The following is a 25805-nucleotide window of genomic DNA, read 5'->3' as shown; positions in this document are numbered from 1 at the left end:
TAGCCAAGTCCAATCAGTTGTTGTTGAAACGGCAACGAAGTGTTATTGGTTGTTTTTTTTCGAATATAATTTTATTTTCGTATACAACACAATCTCAGTTTTTTAGAGGGCTAAGAGCCGAATAGCGGTATACTAAATAAATAGACCACCTCTTAAAATCGTTTCATCAAAATGCAGAGGTGTGACCAAAATTAGACCGTTAACCAGCTCTCAGCGATTTTGAAGGAGTCAGCTGAGTTGCTAACGTGACCGGAGTTATGAAACGATAGAATGATACAAACGAGATTGCGGTCATCAGAGAGTGCGTGACGTCGCATCGAACAAGAATGCAAGAAGAAGAAATTACACAAACAATATACGGGCAAGTGCGCCATCACGATTCACAATTTTGCTCCGGATATTCAAGTCTTGTATTCTTGTAATCTATTACACTCGACTTTCTTTCTCTCTCTCTTTAACTCTTCATTCTCTACCCTTGGCTTCCGGTTTCCCTAAGCTAAACTTTACTTGCTCGACGAAAGATTAAATGAATCGCTGCATTTATAAAAATTCGCGGAGAATCAAAGCATTTCTAGTTGCCAAGGCGAATCTATTAAAAGTGATATCAGCAGACCATCTAATTTATTTTTTGTTTTTCTTTCGCCGTATACACTAGATTGTCAACACAAAATGAAATGGTGAAAGCCGTTCGACTCTCATTTTCGTCGTATGCTCGGCCTCCAACTGCATGTCGGTCATTCAACATTCTGATTCTGTATTTTCCTTTTTCTTTTGTCCTTGTTTGTTGTTGTTGCATTCTAATGTACCAAATGTTGTTGATCTAATGTCAATTAACTTTTAATGAATTCATCTTGGCATTGGCCTCGTTGTTTTTTAGAGTCAGAGACAATCACCAACAAGAGTGTGTATGTAGAGTGAGAGTATGAGTAAGAAGAGTAATAAGAGTATGAGTAAGATAATGTTTATAGCAAAGCATGATTCAATAATAAAAGGTTTGCTCAGTAAGCAGATTTCTCATTTCCTCTTCGCAAATCGCCCCCCTTAGCAAGACACTGGGTTGCTAACTCTAGAAATTTTTATCAAAAGTGGAAGAAAAGTAAAATTTGTAGTACAAAAATTTTGCTTTGAAAAGGATTTTTAAGCACAAGAACTTGCTCGGTATGTGCACAACCAAAACGAAATGGAAAACATCCCGACATACATCAGGATATGATAGCGCATCTTTTTGGGGCAATGAAAGTGAAAGATGGACAATTTGACAGTTTGAGCCCGATGCCTTTCAAATATAGGTTGGGAAAGTACTTACTAGGTTACTTTAAAACTACATAAGTTACTAACAAGAGCTCATTTTGCAATATGTAATTAATCACAGATTCCGGATGGCAGATGATTTTTATGAGGAGCTTTTTCATGGCCGAAATACACTTGGAGGTTTGCCATTGCCCGCCGAAGAGCGACCGCTATTACAAACAACATTTCCTATCGTTTGGTATTTCAGGCCCGGGGCTTTGAATCCTTGCACTTCCAAATGGTAGTCACGAAGCAAGCTATTCGACTAGGGCAATTGCCGTCGATATAATAATAATTAGTTTACATAGGTGCAGGTAGTTTGTTAAGTATTTATGAATTTAAGAATATTCTTGACTGGGTGGTCAAAACTCCAAACTTACGTGGGCAAAGTATAGAAAGTATAGCGCCGTGAGTATGTTCAAAGTTTGTTTTTAGTCAACCAAATTCATGATGAATTCGCTTCTTCTATGAAAGAATTCAAGGTCATACTTAGGTAACATAATAGTGCGATACTTCGTGATCGGTTTTGAATTTAAAAATTAATTCACAAAGTATAATTTTGGCATTAAGTTAAACCATTTTTTTTATATCATAGTTGGTAATTTCGGTTTATACTACATATTTTTTTATAATTTAACTAAAAAAGGGCTATTTTTCTACCATTTTAAGCAAAAATATTTCCATTTGCGTCATCCTTTTTAAATGCGACCATTTTTAAGGTCTACTACTAATTGAATCTTTTAGCAAAAGGTTACTTTAATTATATTCTAATTGGGCACACATTTTGCAAATGGTGTCGTACGTCAATTATATTTGACACTTGTGAATGTACCAGACGTACTCTGCTGGACAGCTTACAATATAATCAAACAAACAGATAAGCAATGAGGTGCGTAAAGCTCTAAATAAATACGAGTATATAGAAAGTTACTTAAAAAATGTATTCAAAAACGAAATTGGATGAATGCTTGGCGTTTCCTTGTAAGAGCATGTTTTGGCTGCAACAATCGCAACTTTTTGGAGATTCCAAGTAGTTTATGTACCGTCAAGTATTTATGCAAATGGAAGTTTTGAGTTTGTTTGAGTGGAAGTTTTTGGAGGTTTACTGATTAGTGATATCTATTCCACAGCCATAGAAGTATACATATTTATAAAAATATTTCATCACCAGCTGTTGAACGTAATCTTGTGTGTGTAACGTGCAGATTTATTTTTTGATGGCAAAAAAAGTCGTTTCGCATAATTTAAGCTTTCCCAAATTAATTATGCATAAACACATATCTTTGCATATACATACGGTAAGTGAAATAACTATTGCACAAAAACTTATTCACAATTTGTATAATTCATTTTTATAATTCATTTTTTTAATAAAATTATTTAATTCTAATAAAAAATTATATAAATCCAGTTTATAAACTTTGTGGAAACTAAAAACAATAAACAAAATTTCAAACCATTTAAACCGTATTTTTCGACAAATTTTCAGGACGTAATTTTATAGTCCATTAACTTTTTGTATTATTATTATTTTTATTATGACTCTACAAAGCCTGCTGAGGTACTCTATAGGCTCCGGCACTCGAAGTGTATTCAATTAAAAAGTCCATAAAATTAGTGTGGAAAATTAGTTTTATTCAATTCAAAGTAAAAAAGTGTGTGAAAATAATTCAAAATTAAGAATAAATTTACTTTTGCTCGATATGACCACTTTTTGCCTTGGGTCTTGAGACGGTCCACAAACGAATCGCAAGTTGCCCGAATGTGACTTACAGGTATTTTCGCCCACTGGCGGACATTGGCTTTTTTACGCGCCTCGAGACTGGTAAATCTTTTAGTTCGGACCTTGCTCTCCAAAATGGTCCAAACGATAAAAATAATTGGAGAGCGCCCATCTGTGGTTACATCAGCTCAAACCATTACCTGTGGCGGGTGTTGCCTCCTGGTGTCCAACCGATGACTCAAATTCTCGTATGAACAGTCGGTCAAATAAACCATATCGTTTTGGGAGTTCACGAATTGCTCAATTTGACCGCTTTTGGCCAAACGAAGCAACTCCTTCGTTCTATTAAGTCTGACTTGTTGCTGCTTAGGTGTGAGTTCATGCGCATTTTGGATCTTTTAAGGTTTGACTTTGAGATCATTTTTCAGTATGCGACGGACACTATGGTCAGATATTTTCAGTTCTTTCGCCATTTGATTGGCACTTCGTCGGGGATTTCACTCAAGTCCTCCAAGATGCAGAACAAAATTAGTAAACTCCTCTTGGGTGTGCAGGTAACATTTCTCTAATCTGGGTTCCAGGACATAGGAACAAAGCGAAAAATGAAATTGTTGATAAGATTGCCAGGACGGACACGGAATTGACCTCAGAGACCTCCTACCCGGTTATCGGCATTCCCTGACAGTTGTTAATGGGGAACTGCATAAATTATTTCTCCGATGGATGGAGCTCCATTTCTTCATGTGCTATTTCGGAAACCCTTTGGCCCCAATACGATATACGAAGGACTCAGAAAGTCCTTTAGACTCATCGCCATTCAATTTCCAAACTCGTAGCTGTGACCGGTAACACTGGACGATCGGTACACATGCGGAAAAAGTAGAGTTTCCATTTAACTCTCATTGCAGAAGCTGTGAGGACCTTTCAGAGAAGGAGACTATTGAGCACTTTCTCTGTAAATGCTGGGAGCTCCTTTTTCGACAGTGCGCCAGCCTAAATCCAATCAATCTTCTCCATTAAATCAACAGCTCTGGCTGGCTGTAGATATTTGCCTGTTGGAAGTCCCATCATGGTATCAAAACGACGCTTTAGTGCTACTTGAGGAGTGCCAGTCCGGCACTTCAACCTTTTCAACAACCTACCTACCTGTGTACAATAGTTACAGTAAAAATGTTGCATTTGCGGTTCGACTTATTTCTGGCGCTTAAAATGTGTCTTGCGCTTTCGCGTATTAAGTGACTTAACACATGGGCTGGAAAGTACCAGGCCTAACAAATCGAAGGCACTAGTTTTATTGCATTCAACTCTTTTTCAGTTGGTTCTTAATGGAAAAAATACCGTTCAAGCGAAGCAATAGCTTGAAAAATGTTATGGGGACTCCGCTCCATCAGAAAAAACACTAAAGCGATGGTTTGCTGACTCCAAACGTGGTAATGCACGTCCAAATGAGGCGGTAACACTAGAAAATATCGAAAAAATCCACAAAATTGTTTTGAATAATCGAAAAGTGAAGTTGCGTCAGTTAGCTGACATTGTAAAGATATCAAAACAACGTTTTGGCTTTATATTACACCAGCATTTGGCTACGAGAAAGCTCTGTTGCAAGTGAGTACCGCATTTGCTCACTTTCAAGGCAATGACAATGACAAAACTGCATGAATTGAACTTCGAATTCCTCCCACATCCTCCGTATTCGCCAGATTTTGGCTCCCAGCGGCTACTGGCTGTTCGCAGACCTAAAAAAAATGCTCGCCGGTAAAAAATTTCGCTCGAGTGAAGATGTTATCGCTGAAACTGTGGCCTATTTTGAGGCAAAAGATAAATCGTTCTACAAAAGGGGTAATGAAATTTTAGAGCGGCGCTGAAATGATTGCGTTGATCTTGATGGAAATTACGTTGATGAATAAAGCTAATTTTGAACAAACAAAAATCTTGCTTTCTTTTTTAGGGTCTGATCTTTTCAGACCATGTGTTATAATGTGAAAATATTGACCTCCTTTAAGGGGTTAGGAGTAGTCAGAATTTTCAAAAAATTTGATTTTTTTTTGCATATTCTTAAAGTCTGATATCTTAGAAATATTGCGTGAAAATTTGAAGAGAATCCGACAAATGCTTTTCAAGTTAATCAACAATTAACAAAGAGCGCTCAGGCGCTCCGGACCGTTCGAGAGCAAGAAGCTAAATGCGTTTTTCTCAAAACTATGTTTTTTGAACTGGTGATCACTATAACTTAAAAACCGCTTGATAGATTTTAATAAAATGTATTTTGCTTTTGAAAAACTCGTGCCTGATCGAAGGATATGTTTTTCCAAAAATTTCGATTTTTTTCTCGAAAATCTGAAATTTTTTTTCTGAGGCCACCATATTATTAATCTAAAAAAAGAACTTGAAGATTATCTATTAATAAAACTAATTTGTCTCCTCCGATTGATTTGAGATGAATCTCCAAGGACTTGTGATGATCTCCGCAAGGGACTTCTGGAGAAACGTGCTCCACACAAACAACGATAACTTTTACAATTATTGATTTTTTTTTTAATTTTATTAAAATCAAGTCGAAGCATGATGTATTAATGCTATGTTTTTATTTTTGTAAAAGAAAGCAATTGACTAGCAAAAAAAACTATTGAACATCATCATTTTTCGTGCCTCTGACTACCCCTAACCCCTTAAATTAAAAGTCAGACCTATACTTTCAAATAATCGATACACGAAATTTTTTGTTATCCTCTCTACCATAATCCACTGTGTCAGAGCCTTGTTCATTTTTTTATTGCGCAGTGTAATTGGCAATTACCGGCGGCTAACTAATTTTCAATCTGAATTAGTTTTAGTTCATTTACATCCCATTATAATAATTTTTTGGTGTTTACCGCAACAGAAACTGCCTGGCTGTGGACTGATACAAATCTGTTTACTCAATACATCATACAAGCACATGTGAACGTGCCTTCGAGCACCAAACGGTTACTGAAATTAATCACGTTGAGTCCCTCACTCAAATATGTACAAAACACCCAGTAACAGGCGCGATATTAAATGGTGCGTAGGCATGACAATTTTTTTTCTTGTGGCACGCATACATATGCGAATTGGTATAAATGTCAGACCGCATGGCCCAAACAAACAAACAACCGAAAAAGACCGTCAAAAAAAGGCAGCACTAAATATGGAAATAGCTGCACACATACATATATACATATTTACATAACCTATGATCAGAAAGTATCGGGAATGTTTAGATAAAACAAAACAGAGTTACATTTCAGGCAAATTTATTTTATCTCCTTCGAAATGTGACCCATCTGAAGCAACACACATGTGCCAACTGGGTTAACCAAGTCCTCCATGCACCCTATGTCGGTAGGCCGACGAAGGTATGGCCTTCAGCTCCTTCGTCGCATTGTCTGTGATCTTCTCCATCGACTGAAGTCTTCTTCCACGAAGTATTAACTTCAACTTGGGAAACAAAAAGAAGTCGCATAGGGTCATATCAGGTGAATACGGTGCTTGCCTGATAGTATTTACTTGCTGTTTTATCAAATAATCCAGCACAATTTGGGCTCGGTGCGATGGCGCGTTATCATCATGCAAAACCCAAGAATTTTTGCTCACATTTCGGGCCGTTTGCGACGTACAGCATCTCTCAAACGCTTCAAAACAGATAAATAATATTCTTTATTGACTGTCTGGCCCAATGGAAGGTACTCATGGTGCACTACGCCTTGGCAATCGAAGAAAACAGTCAATATCACCTTCCCGGTACTTTTTGATCATAGGGTATATACAGCACATAGAACACGAGTATACGTTGAGCGCCCGCAGTAGCCTAGCTAAACTGCATTAGTGAGTGTTGTTTCGGCCTTTACTACGACAGACTTAGCCTAAACTCTGCTTCGGATAGACATTGCCAAATCTGCGGGTGCGTTTCTGTGAATCGAACAACGAATTGTAGTGAAAGCTTGAACAGCTACTCGGCCTAAATCTGTCAGTATTGCATGCCATTTATCACTTTTTTACTGTTATTATATAAAGGGTTTTCCAATAACAGGAGTTCTTGGTGAATAGATTGCGCTATCGAGAGATGATTAACGATTTTTTATTACCGGAATTGGATGGTATTGATCTGGACAACGTTTATTTCCAACAAGACGGCGCCACGTGCCACATAAGCAACGAAACCATTGATTTTTTAGGGAAAAATTTTCCGGACCGTGTTATATCTCGAAGAGGTAATCACAATTGGCCACCGAGATCTTATGAGTTAACACCCTGGGACTTTTTTCTTTGATGCCACATGAAAGAGAAGGCCTACGCCAACAGCCCAAAGTCGATTCAAGACCTTAAAGATGGAATTCGTGAGACTATTGAGGACGTAGGGCAGTCACTTTGCAATTCAGTTATGGAAAATTTCATGAAAAGGATATTGTCCTGTGAGCGTGGTCGTGGTGGTCATTTGCCTGATGTTATTTTCCACTATTAACAGCATACCTTCCTCTTTATAATGAAATAAACATCCGATCATTTATATTATTTAAAAAATAGCATTTTTCTTTGAATATCAAAATAACATCTCTCATTGGAAGACCCTTTGTTATATTTAATGTAAATACATACACCCACATAAGCAAATTTGTGTAAACACTAATATTAACATATTTGCTTGTCATGTTTTTGCGGGAATATCATTTTTCATTGCCTTCAAGTACAAAAAACATGCAGAAACCAGAGGCGAATTAAAGGGATTACAAGCCGGTCGTTTTATCTAACACAAGGCTTATGTTCAATTTACTCGTATTTATATACATATGCCACTAAAAGCAAAGTTTCATTGCATATTAATTACAAAAAAAATATTAATCTTAAATGCATACCCAGCACTACTCTGTAAGCTATGGCTATGTGGACATTCGTTATGGAGGCGTTGAAAAATGTTCAACATTTATTTATTATTGTTTTCTTTTTTTCATGCTCATTCATTTCTCATGTAATGGTTATTTGCAATAGCTTAAGTACTTAAACTGCCTGAAAATATTATAAAATATTGCTTGTCGCCGAGAAGTATGCAGCAAAACGTGAGATGAATACCATCCACTACACTTACTTTCTCAGCTTTGTGGTACAGCTGACCTTTCATGCCTATCAAAAAATTTTCCTACAAATCATCGTTTGGTTATCGCCCCACACAAAAAGGTAAATGCGCTCGCAAATATGTATGTTTGTATGTATATATGTCTTAACATCGCTACTTATTGTAGTTGGTTTTCGTCCATTCAGCGTGATTCGCAATTATTTTACTGCTTCCGCTTAAGCTTTCAATTGTTCGAACGATGGCTAAGCCAGCCATTATGAAACTTGCACAAAATAAATACAAATATATGTATGTATGTTTACACAAACCCATATAAATATATGTAATGCATACCTATATACGCGCATTGCCCTAGTTATTGTAATATTTTGGAAAGATTACGACAATCTGTTACACCCATCCTGTGGCTTCCTCTGGGCGATTACGTACGTGCCTGGGCTAGAAACACAAAGTTTGGGCCAAACAAAAGAGCCAACCACTTCAAAAGCAACAAATAGTTTGTGGCGAGGATTGCGGCTTGTATTTATTTCATACATACATATATGTACAGGGTGCCTACGGTATTTGAGGCCATGCATATACATATGTATGTGGCTATAACCTCCAGAAGCCATTATTTTCAGATCCGACATGGAGTACTACAACTTAACGCGAGAAAAGAGACATGCAGTTATTGCCGCGATATGTGCAAATCACACCGATTTAGAAGTCTCTAATTTTCTTAAGCGCGCCCTTTCATTCATCCATAAGGTTCGCCCTGAATTGGAAGCAACAGATGGCGATGCGCAATCTGTTCGAAAACACAAAAAACACTAACAACGTTCTGACACTGTCTCGAGGATTCTGCAAAACAGAATGAGGGCTCTTGTGAGGGCACTTAATGTTTCTGAGGGTCTTATCCGTCGAGTTGTTCATGAAAATCTCCGGTATAAATCCTGCTTTATGCGCAGAAGACAGTTTACTGCATGACTTTATAGTTTTATAATAAATTAATATTGTGAGTTGTTAAATTTTGTTCAAAATAACAGCTAGTTAGTTTTACTCTCTTCCTCTTTCTTTTCCTTAGCAAGTCAGTGGATGGATGGACCACTGCTTCTGCAACTATCAGCTTCCAAATTTTTCCATGGCCACCAGTTTTACACGTTCATCTCTTTGAGGTCGTCGATAAAGGTATTATGTCATTCCAAGCCAGCGTACGATCTTTATACATTTTAAGTATTTTCCTTTCGTCGTTACTATTTGGTTCACGTCATTCATCTTCATCGTCCACACTTCACAGTCGCATGTCAAGATTGGGCGTAAGAGAGCTTGAAATTTATATAGTTTTTGGTTTCTTGACAGAGATTTGGATTTGCCAAACAGAGGTTTGTTTGGTTTTGTGCTTGTAGCCTTTCTTGCATGGCAATTGTTGTGCCGTCGTTGGCAGCTCTAAGTACCACTCCGAGATATTTAAATTCTTCTATAGTTTCGAAGTGTGCATTGCCAATAACACGCCCAGCAGGGTTGTTTTTGGATTTGGTCCGCAGTGTACATACATTCTGTCAGAAAAGTGCCTCAAAATAATTGTCGCCCTCAAAATAGACTCCACTTGGAGGAATGCACATATGCCAACGATTAGTCCAGTCATCAAAGTACTTTTTAAACGCGTTTGAAGAGATCTTCTTCAGCTCCTTCAGCGAATTCTCTTTAATGGCCTCTATCGACTCAGAGCGGCGTCCGCGGAGTGGCAATTTAAATTTTGGGAAAAGGGCACAGGGGGCTAAGTCCGGTGATAACGGTAGTTGTTCGATGATATCTGTCGCATTTTTGTTCAAAAAAGTGTTCACAATATGAGCCGTGTGAGACGGTGCAAGATCCATGAGTTTTCTTTCCACAAATTGGGCAAATTGGGCCGTTTCCTACGCACATTCCCTCTCAAACATCGTATAACTTCCAAATAAAATTCTTTATTTACAGTAGAACCATTTGGAACGAATTCATCATGAAAACCAAAGAAAACGAGTCGCATGACTTACACTTTTGATCGACTTTGACGTGGTTTTTTGGGTTTTGGCTCACTAGCTGACTAGTTTACATGTCAGACTCATATACCCACCTCTCATCACCTGTCATGATGCGCTGAATAAATGTTGGGTCCGAACTCACTTGCTCAAGCATGTCTTCAGCCACCTTCTTCCGATGTATTTTTTGAAAGAAATTCAACTCCCTTGGAACGAGTCGAGCAGCCACACGTCTCATGCCCAATTGATAGTGTAAAATGTTGCAAATTGATTCGTGAGACACACTACGGTCACGAGCTACCTCCTCAAACTTAAATGATGGTTTTCCAGCACCATTTCCTTGACTTTGTTGACGTTTTCATCTGTTGAAGACGTTGATGGACGACCCGATCGGGGCAAATCTTCCACGACTTCTCGGCTCTCTGCAAAATCTTTATATCACTCGTGGACCCGTGTTTTTGATAAAGCACACTCGCTACAGGCTTTCTACAATATTTTCAACGATTCGGCATACGAAATCCCGTTCACAACTTAACGTAAAAATTGAAGACAAATTCATAGCCCGATATTTTTATCCATTGTGAAAATCGCAGACCATACACGCGACACTATAGAGGACAGTTGTACCAACATTCCAGCAAAAAAAAAAAAGTAGACATATTTGCAACGCGCGCTTTTTAAATGAACAATTCCCGATATTTTTTTGACAGCATGTATACCAGGTTTTATCGTGGTTGATTTTTAGTCCAAACTGCAGGGCTTTATTTTATAGATCATTGAATGCTTCTTTTGATATTGTAGCATCTCTTGTAGTTATGACCATGCCATCATGCTATTATTGTAGACTGTTGTTGGAGACGTACTTCTGGGAATCCAAATGACAAATTTCTTCATTCAGCATGAAATTGAAAACCAAGGAAAACAACGCGTCGCCTTTTTCAATTCCCGAGATTACTTGAAATGAGTATGACGGGTCGTCTTGAACAAGTATTTTGCTCATTGGAATGCCACTCCTTGTAAGCGTCGGTTTAATTTTGGTGCGGCTCAGGCTATCAATGCTTGTTGACAATCTATAGAAAGACAGTGCAAATCAATCGAAATGTTTCAAAATTCTAGCAAATAGTGAAACATTAATCAATAGTGGATCTGTTACGTCGGAAGCCGCATTAATAGTCACCTACTATATCTTCAGCAAATTAATTTATTCGATACACACCAACGCAAGAGTTAAAGGCCAACGATTACAGAGTTTCGACATGGTATACAAGTTTTACTCTCAAGTTGTCCTCAAACACCGTACGCACCCTGTACATGTCAGCAGTGTATATTGTTGTTGCTTCTTCAACTTTTTTACTCTTGGGTCACCTTATGATTGGATTAACGAGACATTTTATCAACCTAATTCAATTATGGGAGTTGGGGTCGAATAGCTTAAATTTAATTTGATAGATGACAGCAACAAAACACATTGCGGTTATAAATTATTTGTACCTTCAAAGTAGTTGCTGTGCACCATTTATTTTTTAGCCTACGCGTTTGTAAATGAGAATGTGAGTTAAGGGAAAGGATTTCTGAGCAAAAACTGGCCCTACGATTTGAAATCAGTTGCTAACTTTCTTATTAAAGTTTATAAATTGATAGAATAACCAGCTTACACTTGACTTGTTTCTATGCGTCTAAGTAATATGGATTTAAATCTATACACTTCCAACATTGGTTACCTAATCAAAATTTGAAAATTTTCTACGTAAACGGAACAAAGAAATGAACTTATTTATTTACACGGGTAGATACAAATAAAGACCTTATGACAAGATTCTTATAAGTAACTTGTTAAAAGTAAACTTAGAGTAAGAGAAATCAAAGACTAAGGAAAAAGAATAAGCATTAAATTGAGCTAGCGTCCTTCTAAAAGGAGCACTCATCCCATAAACAGTTTTAGCAATACCCACAAAAAACAGTTCATTACAACGGAAAATGTCTGAGGGAGCATTAGAATTAATTTTATTGAGAAGATACGGGCAATCTGTTGAGGCCGCACAAATACCGAAGACAAAACACATCGTCAACACAACACGCCTAGACTCTAGGGACATTAGATTTATTAATAAGCAACGAGCCCGGGATGAGGTCAAGGAATTTTATCGAGCGCAAAGCAAAACACACAAAAGCTCACTAAACAGACTCTAATCTATTAATATAAACTGCATGAAACGGTCTCCAAACGAATACCGCGTATTCTAACCTGGACCGAACTAAGGACGAATACAACAGTTTGAGAGTACAGGGATCAGAAAACGAAGAAATGGCTCTCCCATTTGAACCAAGTCTTGAAATCAGCAAATCTGCATGGAAGAGCATTTTCCCTCGCTCTTAGAATCAGTGGTGCACGCGTTATGTATATACAATTGCACACATATACAAATGTATGTAAGTATGTAAAAACAACAATGCTAATGTTAAAGCAAATGAGATAGTGATGTTAGTTATAATGTTAATGTTAAGGCAATACTCATATAATTTTAATATATACTCGTTAGTTTGTTTAACTAACACCAAAGTAGTATTCTTCTTTAAAGTATTGTTGGGTAGCGGAACGCCAATGGAACTGTGCTGTTAGGTGGAGTGATACTCTCAAACAATAAAAAAGGAACAATGTAATATTTTTAGATAATAAACTTTAAATTTCAGTTGTTCAGAGTGTAGTTTTAAAGTTGATATAGTTGAATAAAGACTTGATTTGTATTAAGCTATCCGCTGTTCTAATTTTGTTATTCAACTCCCCCTTTCATTAAAGTCGACTAATTTGTAAGTTATAAAATTTCACAATTTCAGATTTGCGTTGGGGCTTAACCAATTACAAAATTGACATGTCCTCTGTCGGCCACATGGTGTTTATATAAGTGTACGAGGTGTATTCAAAAAATAAGGTGAATTTTCAAATTTCGCGGGCAACGTACATTCGACTTTCGGTTATTATTTCTTTATGTTGGTACACTCGTCTCGAAGATATGTTCACGGTTTTAGCAATACAGCCTATTTAGTTTGTTTGTGAGAGGCATAAATAAGGCAAGTGCTTTGCGTGTTCGGCGATTTAGTGTTATCCCGCGAAATTTGAAAATTCACCTTATTTTTCAGACACAACTCGTATATTTTTTTTTTGTTTTTATAAGTACAAAAAATTCCAAATATGAAGCAAATCATACCATAAATACGGCAATCGAAATAATTCATCTTTCATATTGTGTTTTCATTGGATTCCGTTGGAAGTTGGTTAAAAATTGATTCCACCCAAACAATCATTTATACATACAGAGCAAGTTAAATAAAAGCTGCACTCCTGCTTACATAAACACTTCATTAATTATTTACACGTTTTACAATAAAAAAATAACAAAAAAAATAATTACCTGAGCTTATGTGGATTTTTTGACTTTGGTCCGCCTCCTCCTGTATCGTAGAAATGTGAGTGTTCGGATTCGTCGTAACGTAAGGGCTTGCTATATTACGACTGCTGTACTGCTTCGCTGCCGTTGCCCTCAGATAACTTTGTTTCTGTATAGGCCCACCATCCGCCGATTCTATCACTACGGTAGTCTGAGGTGAAAAGAAATCAAATATTTATATAATAAAATATCTAAGATATTTCAGTGGTATAGTCGAAAATGGTAACGGTAAATAAAGGCATTGTACATGACAACCAATCACGATTAGAGACTGAGTGTCTTGGATACCAACAGCATATCTCCTTTACCTTTCCTTCACACATTCTCCAGTTTTGGTATCGCTACTTTTGCTATTCCCCTCCATGAGCATTATCTACATAATAATCTTGAGTGTATGCCAATTGCTGTTCGAATTCCTATGGCCCTAATGAATTAGCTGCCAAATGATTTCCTTGCATTTTATACACATCAACACAGTTTTACATTCATGCATAAGTAAATGTTTTTGCACGCAAGGGTATGGCTTTCTTCTGATTAACCTAACCTTCTCATAATAATCCTATATAAGTGCGTATGTATTACTGCAGAAGGAGAATTTGCAGAACGGGAATAAAGTTCGTTAACACTTTGGAATGGTTGCTTTTCCCCAAGTAAGACACCATCAAAAATGTATGGGCAGGTCTTTGTCTTTAATTTCATTCTGTGACATCAATAGAGCTTTTGATTTAAAATTTAAATAAAGGCATGTAAAACAGTGTCTTTCAACTCACATATTTTACCTTAAAGTTCCCTTTATATTGCCGATAAATATATTTTCATGTTCTCAAACGATGTTTAAACACTCGCGCCGATTTAACTATTTGAGTGCCTTTTCAGATTTGTATTTAGGTTTGAAGTGAAGTGGAATTACGATAAAATCTATTTATGTAAATAAAAAGCAGTTGATTTTGCAAAATTTATTTGAATGAAATTATGAAGTTTTAGTTCGAAATAATCAAAAAGGGGGGCAATGTATTTGTCGTATATTTTTAAGTGAACCAAATTATTTCCAACACTAAAACTAGAGAAAAATGAAATTTAATCCTACATTTTTGATCAATATAATTTTTTTTTTGGTCCAAAAATTTTAAAAAGTATTTTGCAACTGCTTCCAAGCATCAAACAAGTCTCTTTAGTTATAAAAAGTTGCTTTAACACTACTGACAGCTCTTTCTCTTTCAGCTTCGTAATTATCGAGAGGTGTCAAACCATCATGCAGCGAAATTAATAAAGTTGGAAAATAACTCAAAGCTATTTTTAGAGTGAGTGCTACCTGCCCTACAGTGCATGTAATGAAAAGAAATTGTGTTCAAAATGCAGCACCCACTTTGCCGGTTCGCGTTGGTGGAGGTCACTCATGGATGCGGCATATGCCGCTCAGTTACGGAATATCAATAGGCCATCTATTCCATTGCAGCAATTTTCCGAATTATTCGCTTAAGTACTTAGTTAAGGGCAGAGCCGCCGTAGCTGTATACGTTGGTGCATGACTACCATTCGGAAGTTCGTAAGTTCGTGTCTCCGTAAATGAAACACCAAATGATAGAAAGTTTTTTCTAATAACGGTCGCCCCTCGGTAGGCAATAGAAAAATTAAATGCAAAAAGCTTCTCTTAAAAACTCATCTACCGTTCGGAGATGGCGTGAAACTGTAGGTGCCTCCATTTGCGGAAAACATCAAGACACACACCACAAATAGGAGGAGTGACTCGGCTAAGCACCCGAAAAGCATGCAAGCGATCAATATTTAGTTGTACGATTGAATTTACTTCAAATCTTAGAACAGCCTGAATTGTACGACGAATTTTTACGGAAAATCATATTTTTAGACAAGGCGTATTTTCATTTAGATGTTGGCCTTTTTCTAATATTTCAGAATTTTTTTGTATTATTCTAAGTCGATTTCAGTTCCAGCGAAGTAGTTCATCTCCAACAACGTTATTTTCAATTCTTAAGCTCCATTTAGTGCATCCAGATTTTTTTTAGTACAAAATTTCAACGAGAAGCCACTCCAAGCACAATTTGGCACATTTCGCATGTATATTGGTAAAATCCTCTCGTCCTAAGTTCGGTCCAGATTAGAATACGCGGCATTCGTTTGCAACCCGTTTCACGCAGTCTAAATTTATAGATTAGACGTTGTTCAGAGAGCTTTTGTGCGCTTTGCTTTGCGCTCAATGAAATTCGTTGATTCTATCCCGTTCTATCGCTCTCGCTGTGTACGACTAAATCTCATGTCACTCTTAGAGTCTAGGTCTGTTCTGTTTTTTTGTTTTTTGATATTTGTGAGGGCTCAATAGATTGCCGCATCTGCTCAATAAAATTCATTTTAATGTTCTCCTACGCATTTTCCCTTGTAGTGCATAGTTTTTGGTGGGTATTGCTAAAACTGTTTATGGGATGAGTGCTCCTTTGAGGAGAACGCTAGCTCAATTTACTACTTATTCCTCTTCCCTAGACTTTTTTTACTCTTTTTTTTTTACTCTAAGTCTACTTTTCAGAAGCTACTTATAAGAGAGGCAGATTCTTAAAGGGTTAGGTGGGTTTGAAAATTTAAAAAAATCGAATTATTTGTTTTGTCTCATTAAATAGTACAGTATGTTTAAAATACTCTCCTAAAATTTTAATTCGATCCGCGTAAAATTCTAAGAGATAGACCCTTCAGAAGTTCCGCCCATTAGGCCACGTCAGTTGAGCACTTCGCAGGTATACGTGTTTATCTCAAAACTCCATTTTTTAAGTCGGTGGACACGATATCTCGAAAAGTTATGAAGTGATTTTGTTCAAATTTTGTACAAATCTTTGAAATAACATTATCTAGTTATTGAACGCAGGATTTTTTTTTTAATTTTTTAATTTCACAAAATACTGTTTATATATGTATCTTAGATATATATATATATATATATATAATTGGCACGTACACCCTTTTTGGGTGTTTGGCCGAGCTCCTCCTCCTATTTGTGGTGTGCGTCTTGATGTTGTTCCACAAATGGAGGGGCCTACAGTTTCAAGCCGACTCCGAACGGCAGATATTTTTATGAGGAGCTTTTTCATGGCAAAAATGCACTCGGAGGTTAGACATTGCCTGCCTAGGGGCGACCGCTATTAGATTCGAACCGACGTTCTCTCTGGGAATTACGAATGGTAGTCACGCACCAACCCATTCGGCTACGGAGGCCGAATATATAGTGTATTGTTTAAATAAAATATATGATTTTATATACTAAAAAAAATAGTCAAAATCTTCGTTTTTTCAACCTCTGAAACCCACCTACCCCCTTAAGGCCAATATCATTCAAGCCGTTCTTGGCGTACAGCCAGTAGCCATGAAACATTTTTTTTTTTTTTTTAGTAAAATGTGTAGTCAGGATGAGCCGCTGCAAGGTAACCTCATGAATACCAGTTTGTTTATATAGGAATATTTGCTCTTTCTAATGAAATTAAAAACGGTAAGCATTTGTTATTTTGTTATTGTATTTGTTCATTTTGTTATTTTAGTTTATTTCCAAAAAGAAAATTGTATTTGTTAGTGCACAATTCTCTCTTTGCACGCCTATTTAAAGCGCTGAGAACTGTTACTCTACCCTACACAAATACTTATAAATATATGCAACTACAAATTCAATGTAGTCTGGGTTAGGCTTATAAAAAGGTTGATAAAAAGTGGGTAATTTTTCAGCATATCTAATATAATCTCATTGAAAGATGATGTATTTTCTTTTTTCCCCACAAAATTTAAACGCCATACCCCTTGTATATGAATATGCGAATTTCTCAGCACAGCACAGTCATATACTCGCATTGGAATGAGAGCCGAATAATGTGCTGTTGTTGGCAATTCTTACCCGCATCTGTTGATCTCCGTAGCCACGTCCCTGCTGGTAATTTTGATATTGCGATATGACGCACAGTAGACAGTAGGACTAAGCAGCAATAAAAGAGCAAACAATATGTTATGTAAGTAAATGTGTATGTATAGAATATAAGAAAAGGCAATAAGGTAAGGGAAATAGCCATAAATGTATGCCTTCAGGCCACGTAAAACGATAGCACATCAAAATTGGACCAGTTTTTGCTATTTTTCAGTTTTTTCTGGGTTTTTAATGTTAAATATTTTTTTTGTAAACACGTAAAAGTGAGCTAACTGTGTATCAAAAACTACTTTTATTATCATGAGGGGATTCAGCATGACGACCTGAAAAATCTATTGTGCCCGTTCATGAAATCAGAGTATTTCTCTGAGCCCAAACTCCTCAATAAAATTTAGTACCATATTTTGTGCAGCTTATTCGTCACTGCTTGGCACGATGCCAACACATGTTCAGCGATTTCATCTTTCACCCTACAGAACCTGCAAGTTCCATTCGAGTATATTAATGCGTTACTCGTAGTAAGAGGATAATTTAATCTACATACAATGCCTTGTTAGAGTTATTGTGAAGATTCTGAATTTATTCAAGGAAGGATCAACAACTATATATGTAAATGCAAGCTAAAATTTTTTACAAAAATTAGTATAAAACTCTACAATTTAAAATTTAATAATGTAATACAAACTTTTCAATTCAATTCCACGGGATTTATTAAGAATTTTTAGAAAACAAAATCGCTATGCAGTTTTATAGATTATTAAATTTTAGTAAAGGCGGTCAGGTTGTAAGTACTTTTTCCAAAAGGGTTTTATTGACAGATCAAGCGCGACTGCTGTCAAACTAAATACATAATTTTTTCTGTATTCATTGAAATCTTATCACAGAAAGACTTACGTTTACAAATCATACCATTATATTACGAAAATCGAGGCTCTATGAAAAGTGTTCATCCCGTGCTCAAACCAACTTTTGGTGTACACATACCTGTAATCGTCCTACCGAACGCCTATTCGGAAAACCATCGGCAAAATCGAGTACAATTTTAGTTTATTGGATGATACTCGATCGACTAAACTACGTACAGCCCGAAGTGAAGATAACATTAGGGCTGAAATGAGAGATTCTCCGAAGACCCGGAAGAATAGATTCAGCGTCAATCTCAACAACGTAACCTATCCTATGGCACTACTTGGGCGATTTTACGCAAAGATCTTAGCTTGAAACCATATTAACTGCAGCTAGTTCAAGATTTGAGTTTGATCGATCTTTCAAAGCAACATAATTTCAGTATTTGGGCTCTTGAAAAAACTCGCCGAAGATCCGCATTTTGCCACCCGAATTTCGATCAGCGATGAGGCCCATTTTTGGCTCAATAGCTACGCCAATAAGAAAAATTGCCGTATTTGGGTTGAAGAGCAACCTGTAGCCATTCAAGAACAGACATTACATCTATTGAAAACAACCGTTTGGTGCGGCCTATGGGCTGGAGAAATCATCGACCCATTCGTATTTCTTCAAAGAGGAGGTTGGCGCCAATGTACCAATGAATGGCGAACGATATCGCGCTATGATAAATGGCGTTTTGATGTCGGAAATTGAAGCCCGTGATTTCTACTACTACCCATAAATCTCGTGAAACAATGGATTTACTGGGGCGTCATTTCGGTGAGCAATTTATCTCTCGTCTCGGATCACCTTTGGGCTTTTATTTGTGGGCGTGTGTAAAATCTAAATGCTTTATGGATAAATCATCTTCGATTGGGGCATTGAAAGCAAACATTACTAAAGTTATTAACGAGATGCCGACCGAAGTACTCCTCATTCAAAATTGTTGTTTACGTATGACCGAATTATAGCGCATTTACCGTCAACATTTGAAATAAATTATCTTTAAAAAATAAATGTCATAAATGGTTCTACACAAAAATAATAAAGATTGCCGAATTAATTTGAATTTTCGTTGTTTTGTTTTAATTTAAAATCGGATACACCTCTGCTTTATAAGAATGTGCACGTTCGAAGTTGAAAAAACCTGTCGATTTTCTAAATTTTTTCCTTGGCGGTCTTGCGTATTCACTCCATTCACATTGTACTAATTTTTGTTAGATACTGAGCTATACTTTCAAAAACAAAAAAAATAATAATACTGAACAATTAAAAAAAAACACAGAATAGTCCAGATATTGAGTAGCTATCGTTTTAGTACGTGATGTATATTTGCGGATTCACAGATGTACAGCCATGGTCATATAAATAGCACATTTAGACTTTGATAGCGAAGAGTTGAATATGTTTTTAAATAATTATTTTTTATTGGGAAAAAAGCAGCATAAAAAATAAAAAACTTATTTACTTCCCGTTTAAAACGAAAAAATTGCCAAAAAGAATTTCAGTTCTGATTTAATTTACGAGAACGTTGATAACTCACGAAACCTCCTGGACACATAAATAGCACATCCAAAAAAATTCCAAATAAAAGCAAAAAATAGTAAACAAATCAGATAGTTGAGTAATATTATTGTTTTACCTGTTTAGTATTTTGTACTCTATCCACCGTTTTTGATTACTTCCACAAGCTTTCTACAAGCTTGTGGCATCTTTCCTTTGGAATCGAGTACCAAGCCTCCTCAACTGCGGCCCACAAACCATCAAAGTTTTTAAAAATTTTTTTAGCGATTTTGATCTTAACGTCATTCCACAAATTGTCTATTGGATTGAGATCAGGGCTCTGCGCCGACCAATCCAGTACATTAATTCTTTTCTTTTCTGCGCCATTGCTTCAATGTCTTTGCAGTATGCTTTGGATCATTTCCCTGCATAAATGACCAATTTAATGGATAAACTCAAACACAAATAGCTCCATTTTATTCTGGAGTATATCCAGATACTGAAATATATAATTTTTACCCACCACGCGAACAATCGGCCCAACATCATGCCAGGAAAAAGCTTGTAAAGCTTGAAAAAGTGTATAATCGTCTTTTTTGTGAGCCTGGGATTTAGCGCTTGATTTTTTGGACAGCGTACAATACGTTCCAAAACTGAATAGATTTTTCTTTGTGGGCTTTTGCAAAGCTAAGTCGGTGTTTGATATGTCTTTTAGAGAGGAGTGGTGTTTTTCTGCTTATGCGGCCAAACAGCTGGGCTTCGTTAAATCGCCTTTCTGGATACCTGTAGACCAGATTCTTGGTTTATTTCAAGCATTATTTGCCGTGCCCACTTAAAAGGATTTGCTTTGCTCTTGCGTATTAGAGCTCTATCCACATTAACATCAGTTTTCAGCGGTTTTGGTTTTCTTTCCGTTTTTTGCTTAGATAGAATGACTCTTTCTTAACTAAATTAAGAACATTATACAATAAACCATTTTCCGAGAGCACATCATCATTTCAGCTATTTCTGTGAAGCTTTTTCCGTTTTGACTCATACGGTATATAAGAGCTCTTTTCTCCGGCGTGCATGGGACGTTTTAGTAATTACTTTAAAAATTTATTTAAGAAACAAAAAATTATACTAAAAATAGCTGAAACTTAAATATGTTTTACTCTCCGCTGCACAAGTTAAAATGTGCTATTTTTGTGTCCACTTCAAAACAGCAATAAGCATAAATAAAATAGAACGCAAAAAATTCCATCGAAAAAAACCGGTAAATTCCTCGCATAAATGTAAGCTTAATAACGGTAATAAATGTAAACAAACTAATTTATTTGATCAAAGCAGAGTTCGTACTAAAAACTTAACTTAACATATAAGGTTCACATTTGTGTTATTTATCTGTCCATGGCTATATACAGCTATGGTCAAACGTTTAGCGCACTTAAAAAGAGTTCAATATAATGCTAGATTGAATGATATGGAACCAAATTAAATCCAGTTTTTTTAACTAAATATATTTAACACTTTATTATAAGACAAAATAACTTAAAGTAGACAGTTTTCCCTAGTCAAAATATGATAAAATAGAAGTAATTCTTATTTGGTCATAGTGGGATTTGGACAAAGACTTAGCGTAGTTTTGATTTCTGTTCAAAATATGAAATATTTGTAAGAATTGAGAAAAGATTGTTGACTATTACTATTTACCATATCAATATTTGGTAGAATAGCCGTTATTCTGTATAACTGCTTCACACCTACGTGGTAAACTCTCTATTAACTTTTGGCACCTATCCAAAGGAATAGAGTTCCTGTACACCTTCCCAAAGTTCATCGTTATTTTTAAATTTTTTTTGTCCAACCATCGTCTTCACATCATTCCACAAGTTTTCGATTGGATTTAAATCCGGACTTTGTCAATGGCCAATCGAGCTGGGTAATATTTTCCTGCGAAAGCCAGTTTTTGACCACTCCCGCAGTATGTTTGGGTTCGTTGTCGTGCATAAATATCCAATTTACCGGCATAAACTCGAAAGAATATGGCTCCATATTATTTCTAAGTATATTCAGTTACATATGCTTATCCATATTTCCTTCTATCTTGACCAGCGACCCAACCCCGCGCCACGAAAAATACCCCCAAACTTTTAAATTCCCACCGCCATGCTTCACCGTCTTTTTTGTGTACCGTGGATTGGTTTCCTGATTTTTTTCACGATGTTCATACGTTTTTCCATCAGGACCGATACGGTTTATTTTAGTTTCATCCGTAAAAAGTACTCGTTTCCAAAACTCTGTCTTTTCGAAGAGGTGCCTACGCGCGAATGATAAACGCGCTTTAATATTATTTTTTGATAGGAGCGGTTTTTTTCTGCTTATGCGACCAAATATTTTATTTTCATTCAGATGCCTTCGCACGAGCTTACTGGACACAACTAAGCCTAATTCTGCCCTTACTTCAGCCGCTATCGTTCGTGAAGACATAAAAGGATCCGATCGACTTTTCCTTACAATTATTTGATCCTCACGGTGGAACTTTTACGTGGCGGAGCTTTACGAATTTTTTTTTGTTTTAATAAATTAGCATCCGACTTGACATCTCTGATGGCATTGTATACTATTTTTCTTGAACAATGCACTATTCTGGAAATCTTCACTTGATTGGTCCCCATTTGGTAAAGGTTCCATATTATTTTTCTGTGTTCAACTGAACAACACTTTCCTCTAGCCATTTTAGCAAAAAATTAAATAATAGACGTTATTAATTAAATATTCACCACAAAAAATAGTTATTTGCCGAACCGATCGCATGTAAGAGAAAAACACGTGTAAGTGCCCTAAATAGTTGTCCAACGTAATTGAGACAGAACAATAACAAATACGAAAGAATTATAACGGTTACTTTTTGGGCATTTGAAGAGACCCATAAATAACTCTTATCAGGCTGAAAACAAAATTAGGAAAATTTACACTCTCTTAAAAGTAACTGCATTATTTATCAGTATAATATAATATAAAGTGCGTTAATGTCTGACCATAGCTGTATGTGTGCAATAATAAAAAAATCTTTATTAGGTATCAGCTGCGAAATTGCTCCTACTCGTGGCTACTCTCTAGTGTACATAAAATATTTGCGTAAACAAAATAGCGTCTGTCTTTTTAATATACATATGTATGTAAATATATATTTTTTTAATATATTTCGAATGTGAAAGGTTACAGAAGCAAATATTTTCTTAGTACTGAATATATTTTTTACCCTAACAATAACTGCGTTCCTATGGGATTTTTTTCTTTGATGTCATTTTATGATAATTGAAAAATGTACTAAACAAGCATGGAAAGGAACTGGTTTCTCATCTCAGCTTTAACAGTAAATCTAAACAATAGTATGTCTATTTTAATTATTGTGCGTATCTCCCCTCTTTGCTTCATTTTCAGCATTTGTTCACGCCTGTTACCTTAGCATCATCGCTCCATCTGCACTTCCAATGCAACTACTGTAATATTAATTGCCTAATTTGTTCCCAGAATATATAATAAGAAAATTCAAGCTACAAGTTTGTTCTGGAAAAGTGATATTGTCGTGAATTCATTTTTTCTAATGCAAGAAATTTTAATACAAACAAATTCAAGTCCAGTTTTTAAACTCTAAAAAATCGAAAACACATACAGATGTAGATTTACTCAAGACGGCGTAACTTTTACTAATGTCTGACAATGACGATAAAATTTCGATAAGAATGTTAATCACAGTTGAGGCAATTTAGCATAAAACAAACCGAACTCAATTCAGTTTACTTAGAGCGGAACTTTTTGCTATTTTCGCACAAATGTATGCAACACTACAGTATTGTTGCTATTAATCAACGATATCTTCGGTATTTATTTTTTTTTTTTTGGAGCTCGCGCTTACTTATCCCTATTATCTCCCCACTTTCGCTTAGTATTGCATTGTTGCTGCGAGATAACGAACTCACATACGCATTATTTTTTCGTACTCTTTTCGCTCATTGGCTTTTTTAACTTTTACTTCAAAACATCATGCGATTGACAACCTTAACAGTGTAGAAGACCAAATAGGAGAACCATTCCATTAATCTTAGCTTACGCAATTTTTTATTTAAATTTCGAGTTTGTTCTACTGCCTGGTGTCAAACAAATAATATCGTTGATCTACAAAAGAGTGTGCAAATTTTAAATTTATTATCATAACAAATGCTACTTCAATTTTCAATGGGGTATATTTCAATAAAAGCTATAAAAAGTAGAAGAATTCAATAAAGAAAAACCCTAAAGAAAAAGAAACATTGATGGAATCTTAGAAAGGGTAAATAAATATTCATATTTATTCATATTCATATTCACCGTGTATTAGCAATTTTTTTAAGGGAATTTTCGAAAACAATTTTTTTTTATAAAATGTTAATATAATCCTTTAAAAATATGTCAAAAAAATTTTAGAACGTAAATTTAAGTATTTCTTATAGAGGGTGGTTAAGTTTCAAAAGCCGATTTTGAATGTGAACCACACCTAAACGTCAAGTTTTTTCTGCATTTCATTTGACATTTTTCTATTTCAGACTAACTCAATTTGAACCATGGAAAGATACACAATCGAGCAACGCGTTAAAGTTATTCAGGCTTATTATGAAAACGGGCAGCAGTGAATGACCAATTTTCGAAGAAAATCATTTTCAGTGATGAGACACATTTTCACCTCAGTGGATTCGTCAATAAGCAGAATTGCCGCATTTGGGCGAATGATAAGAGTGATTGCTGAAAAACCAATGCACCCACAAAGAGTGACTGTAAAAGTGAGTAAAAGTTTTGTTCAAAGAGGAAGCCATCGGAGGAAGACGGAGTCGTATTTCGAAGAGTTCGACAAATCCAAATTTCGCCGGAGCGTTGGTAGAAGTGTATCTTTCTAAAAGGAGACTATACAAAAAGATTTTTGAAAAAATGGTGTCTTCATTTCTAACAAGGGCACTTTTTGAACCCCTCTCATATAAGCCTAAAAGAAGACTAAGTCGAAAATTAAAAAAAAACGTTTACCCCAAACAATTAAGTAGTTTTTATTTTTGCTCAAACTTTTCAAACGACCCTCGTATAATCTCAAAGTTCGATGGCCTCAAGGAGGAATAGCGCTAGAATAGTTGAAAGCTTTTTTGATAAATAAAAGTGGCTTAGAAGTTGGCGTTCTTGAAAAAACTTTAGCAACAAGTTTCGAACTCAAAATCGACCCACCATTTTGAATTTTGGAAAACATATATATATACATATATATATAATTGGCGCGTACCCCCTTTGTGGGTGTTTGGCCGAGCTCCTCCTCCTATTTGTGGTGTGCCTCTTGATGTTGTTCCACAAATGGAGGGACCTTCAGTTTCAAGCCGACTCCGAACGCCAGATATTTTTATGAGGAGCTTTTTCATTGCAGAAGTACACTCGGAGGTTTGCCAATGCCTGCCGAGGGGCGAGCGCCATTAGAAAACTGTTTTTCTTAATTTTGGTGTTTCACCGAGATTCGAACCTTGGTTCCCTCTGTGAATTCCGAATCGTAGTCACGCACCAACCCATTTGACTACAGCGGCCGCGAAATTGGGAAAAATAACAAATTCAAATAAACGCTTCTGAAATCCTTCGCATTAAAAATTTTAATTAAATCTGACAAATATTTCTACATTTCCTTACTTCTGATTTTATTTACGTTTTTTAAGTCAATTGTTTTTCACTTCAAAATACTGGATATTGGAAAGAGTTTTGTATTCGGTTGATTTCAAAAAATTATTTGTAGCTTTAAACCTTTTCAAAAAATATGTCTGTATAAAAATATTAAAAAGTGATATACAGCTGAAAACCAAAATTAACGGTATCAAAATAAAAAAGCGACTTTAATGAACTTAATTTTTTGTACTTCACATAAGCAGTCATACATAGATACAGGTATGCTTATTATAGAGTAAAG

At 36.0% G+C, this 25805-nt stretch overlaps 1 protein-coding gene across 1 annotated transcript in view; it reads right to left on the bottom strand.

Annotated features, from left to right (window-relative positions):
* The window catches only part of LOC128859701 (uncharacterized), a 46697-nt gene that overhangs the window by 2235 nt on the left and 18657 nt on the right, over positions 1-25805 (bottom strand). Inside the window, exons 5-6 of the mRNA XM_054096718.1 lie at positions 17438-17515; positions 13516-13702 (exon numbers count right to left, since the gene is read on the bottom strand). Of these exons, the coding sequence (XP_053952693.1) occupies positions 13516-13702; positions 17438-17515 (265 nt within the window). The remainder of the gene's footprint in view (positions 1-13515; positions 13703-17437; positions 17516-25805) is intronic.

This window comes from Anastrepha ludens, chromosome 4 (genome assembly GCF_028408465.1).
Source record: "Anastrepha ludens isolate Willacy chromosome 4, idAnaLude1.1, whole genome shotgun sequence".
NCBI lineage: Eukaryota > Metazoa > Arthropoda > Insecta > Diptera > Tephritidae > Anastrepha > Anastrepha ludens.
Note: the sequence above shows the minus strand (reverse complement) of the source record. Positions and strands in the feature narration are given on the sequence as shown.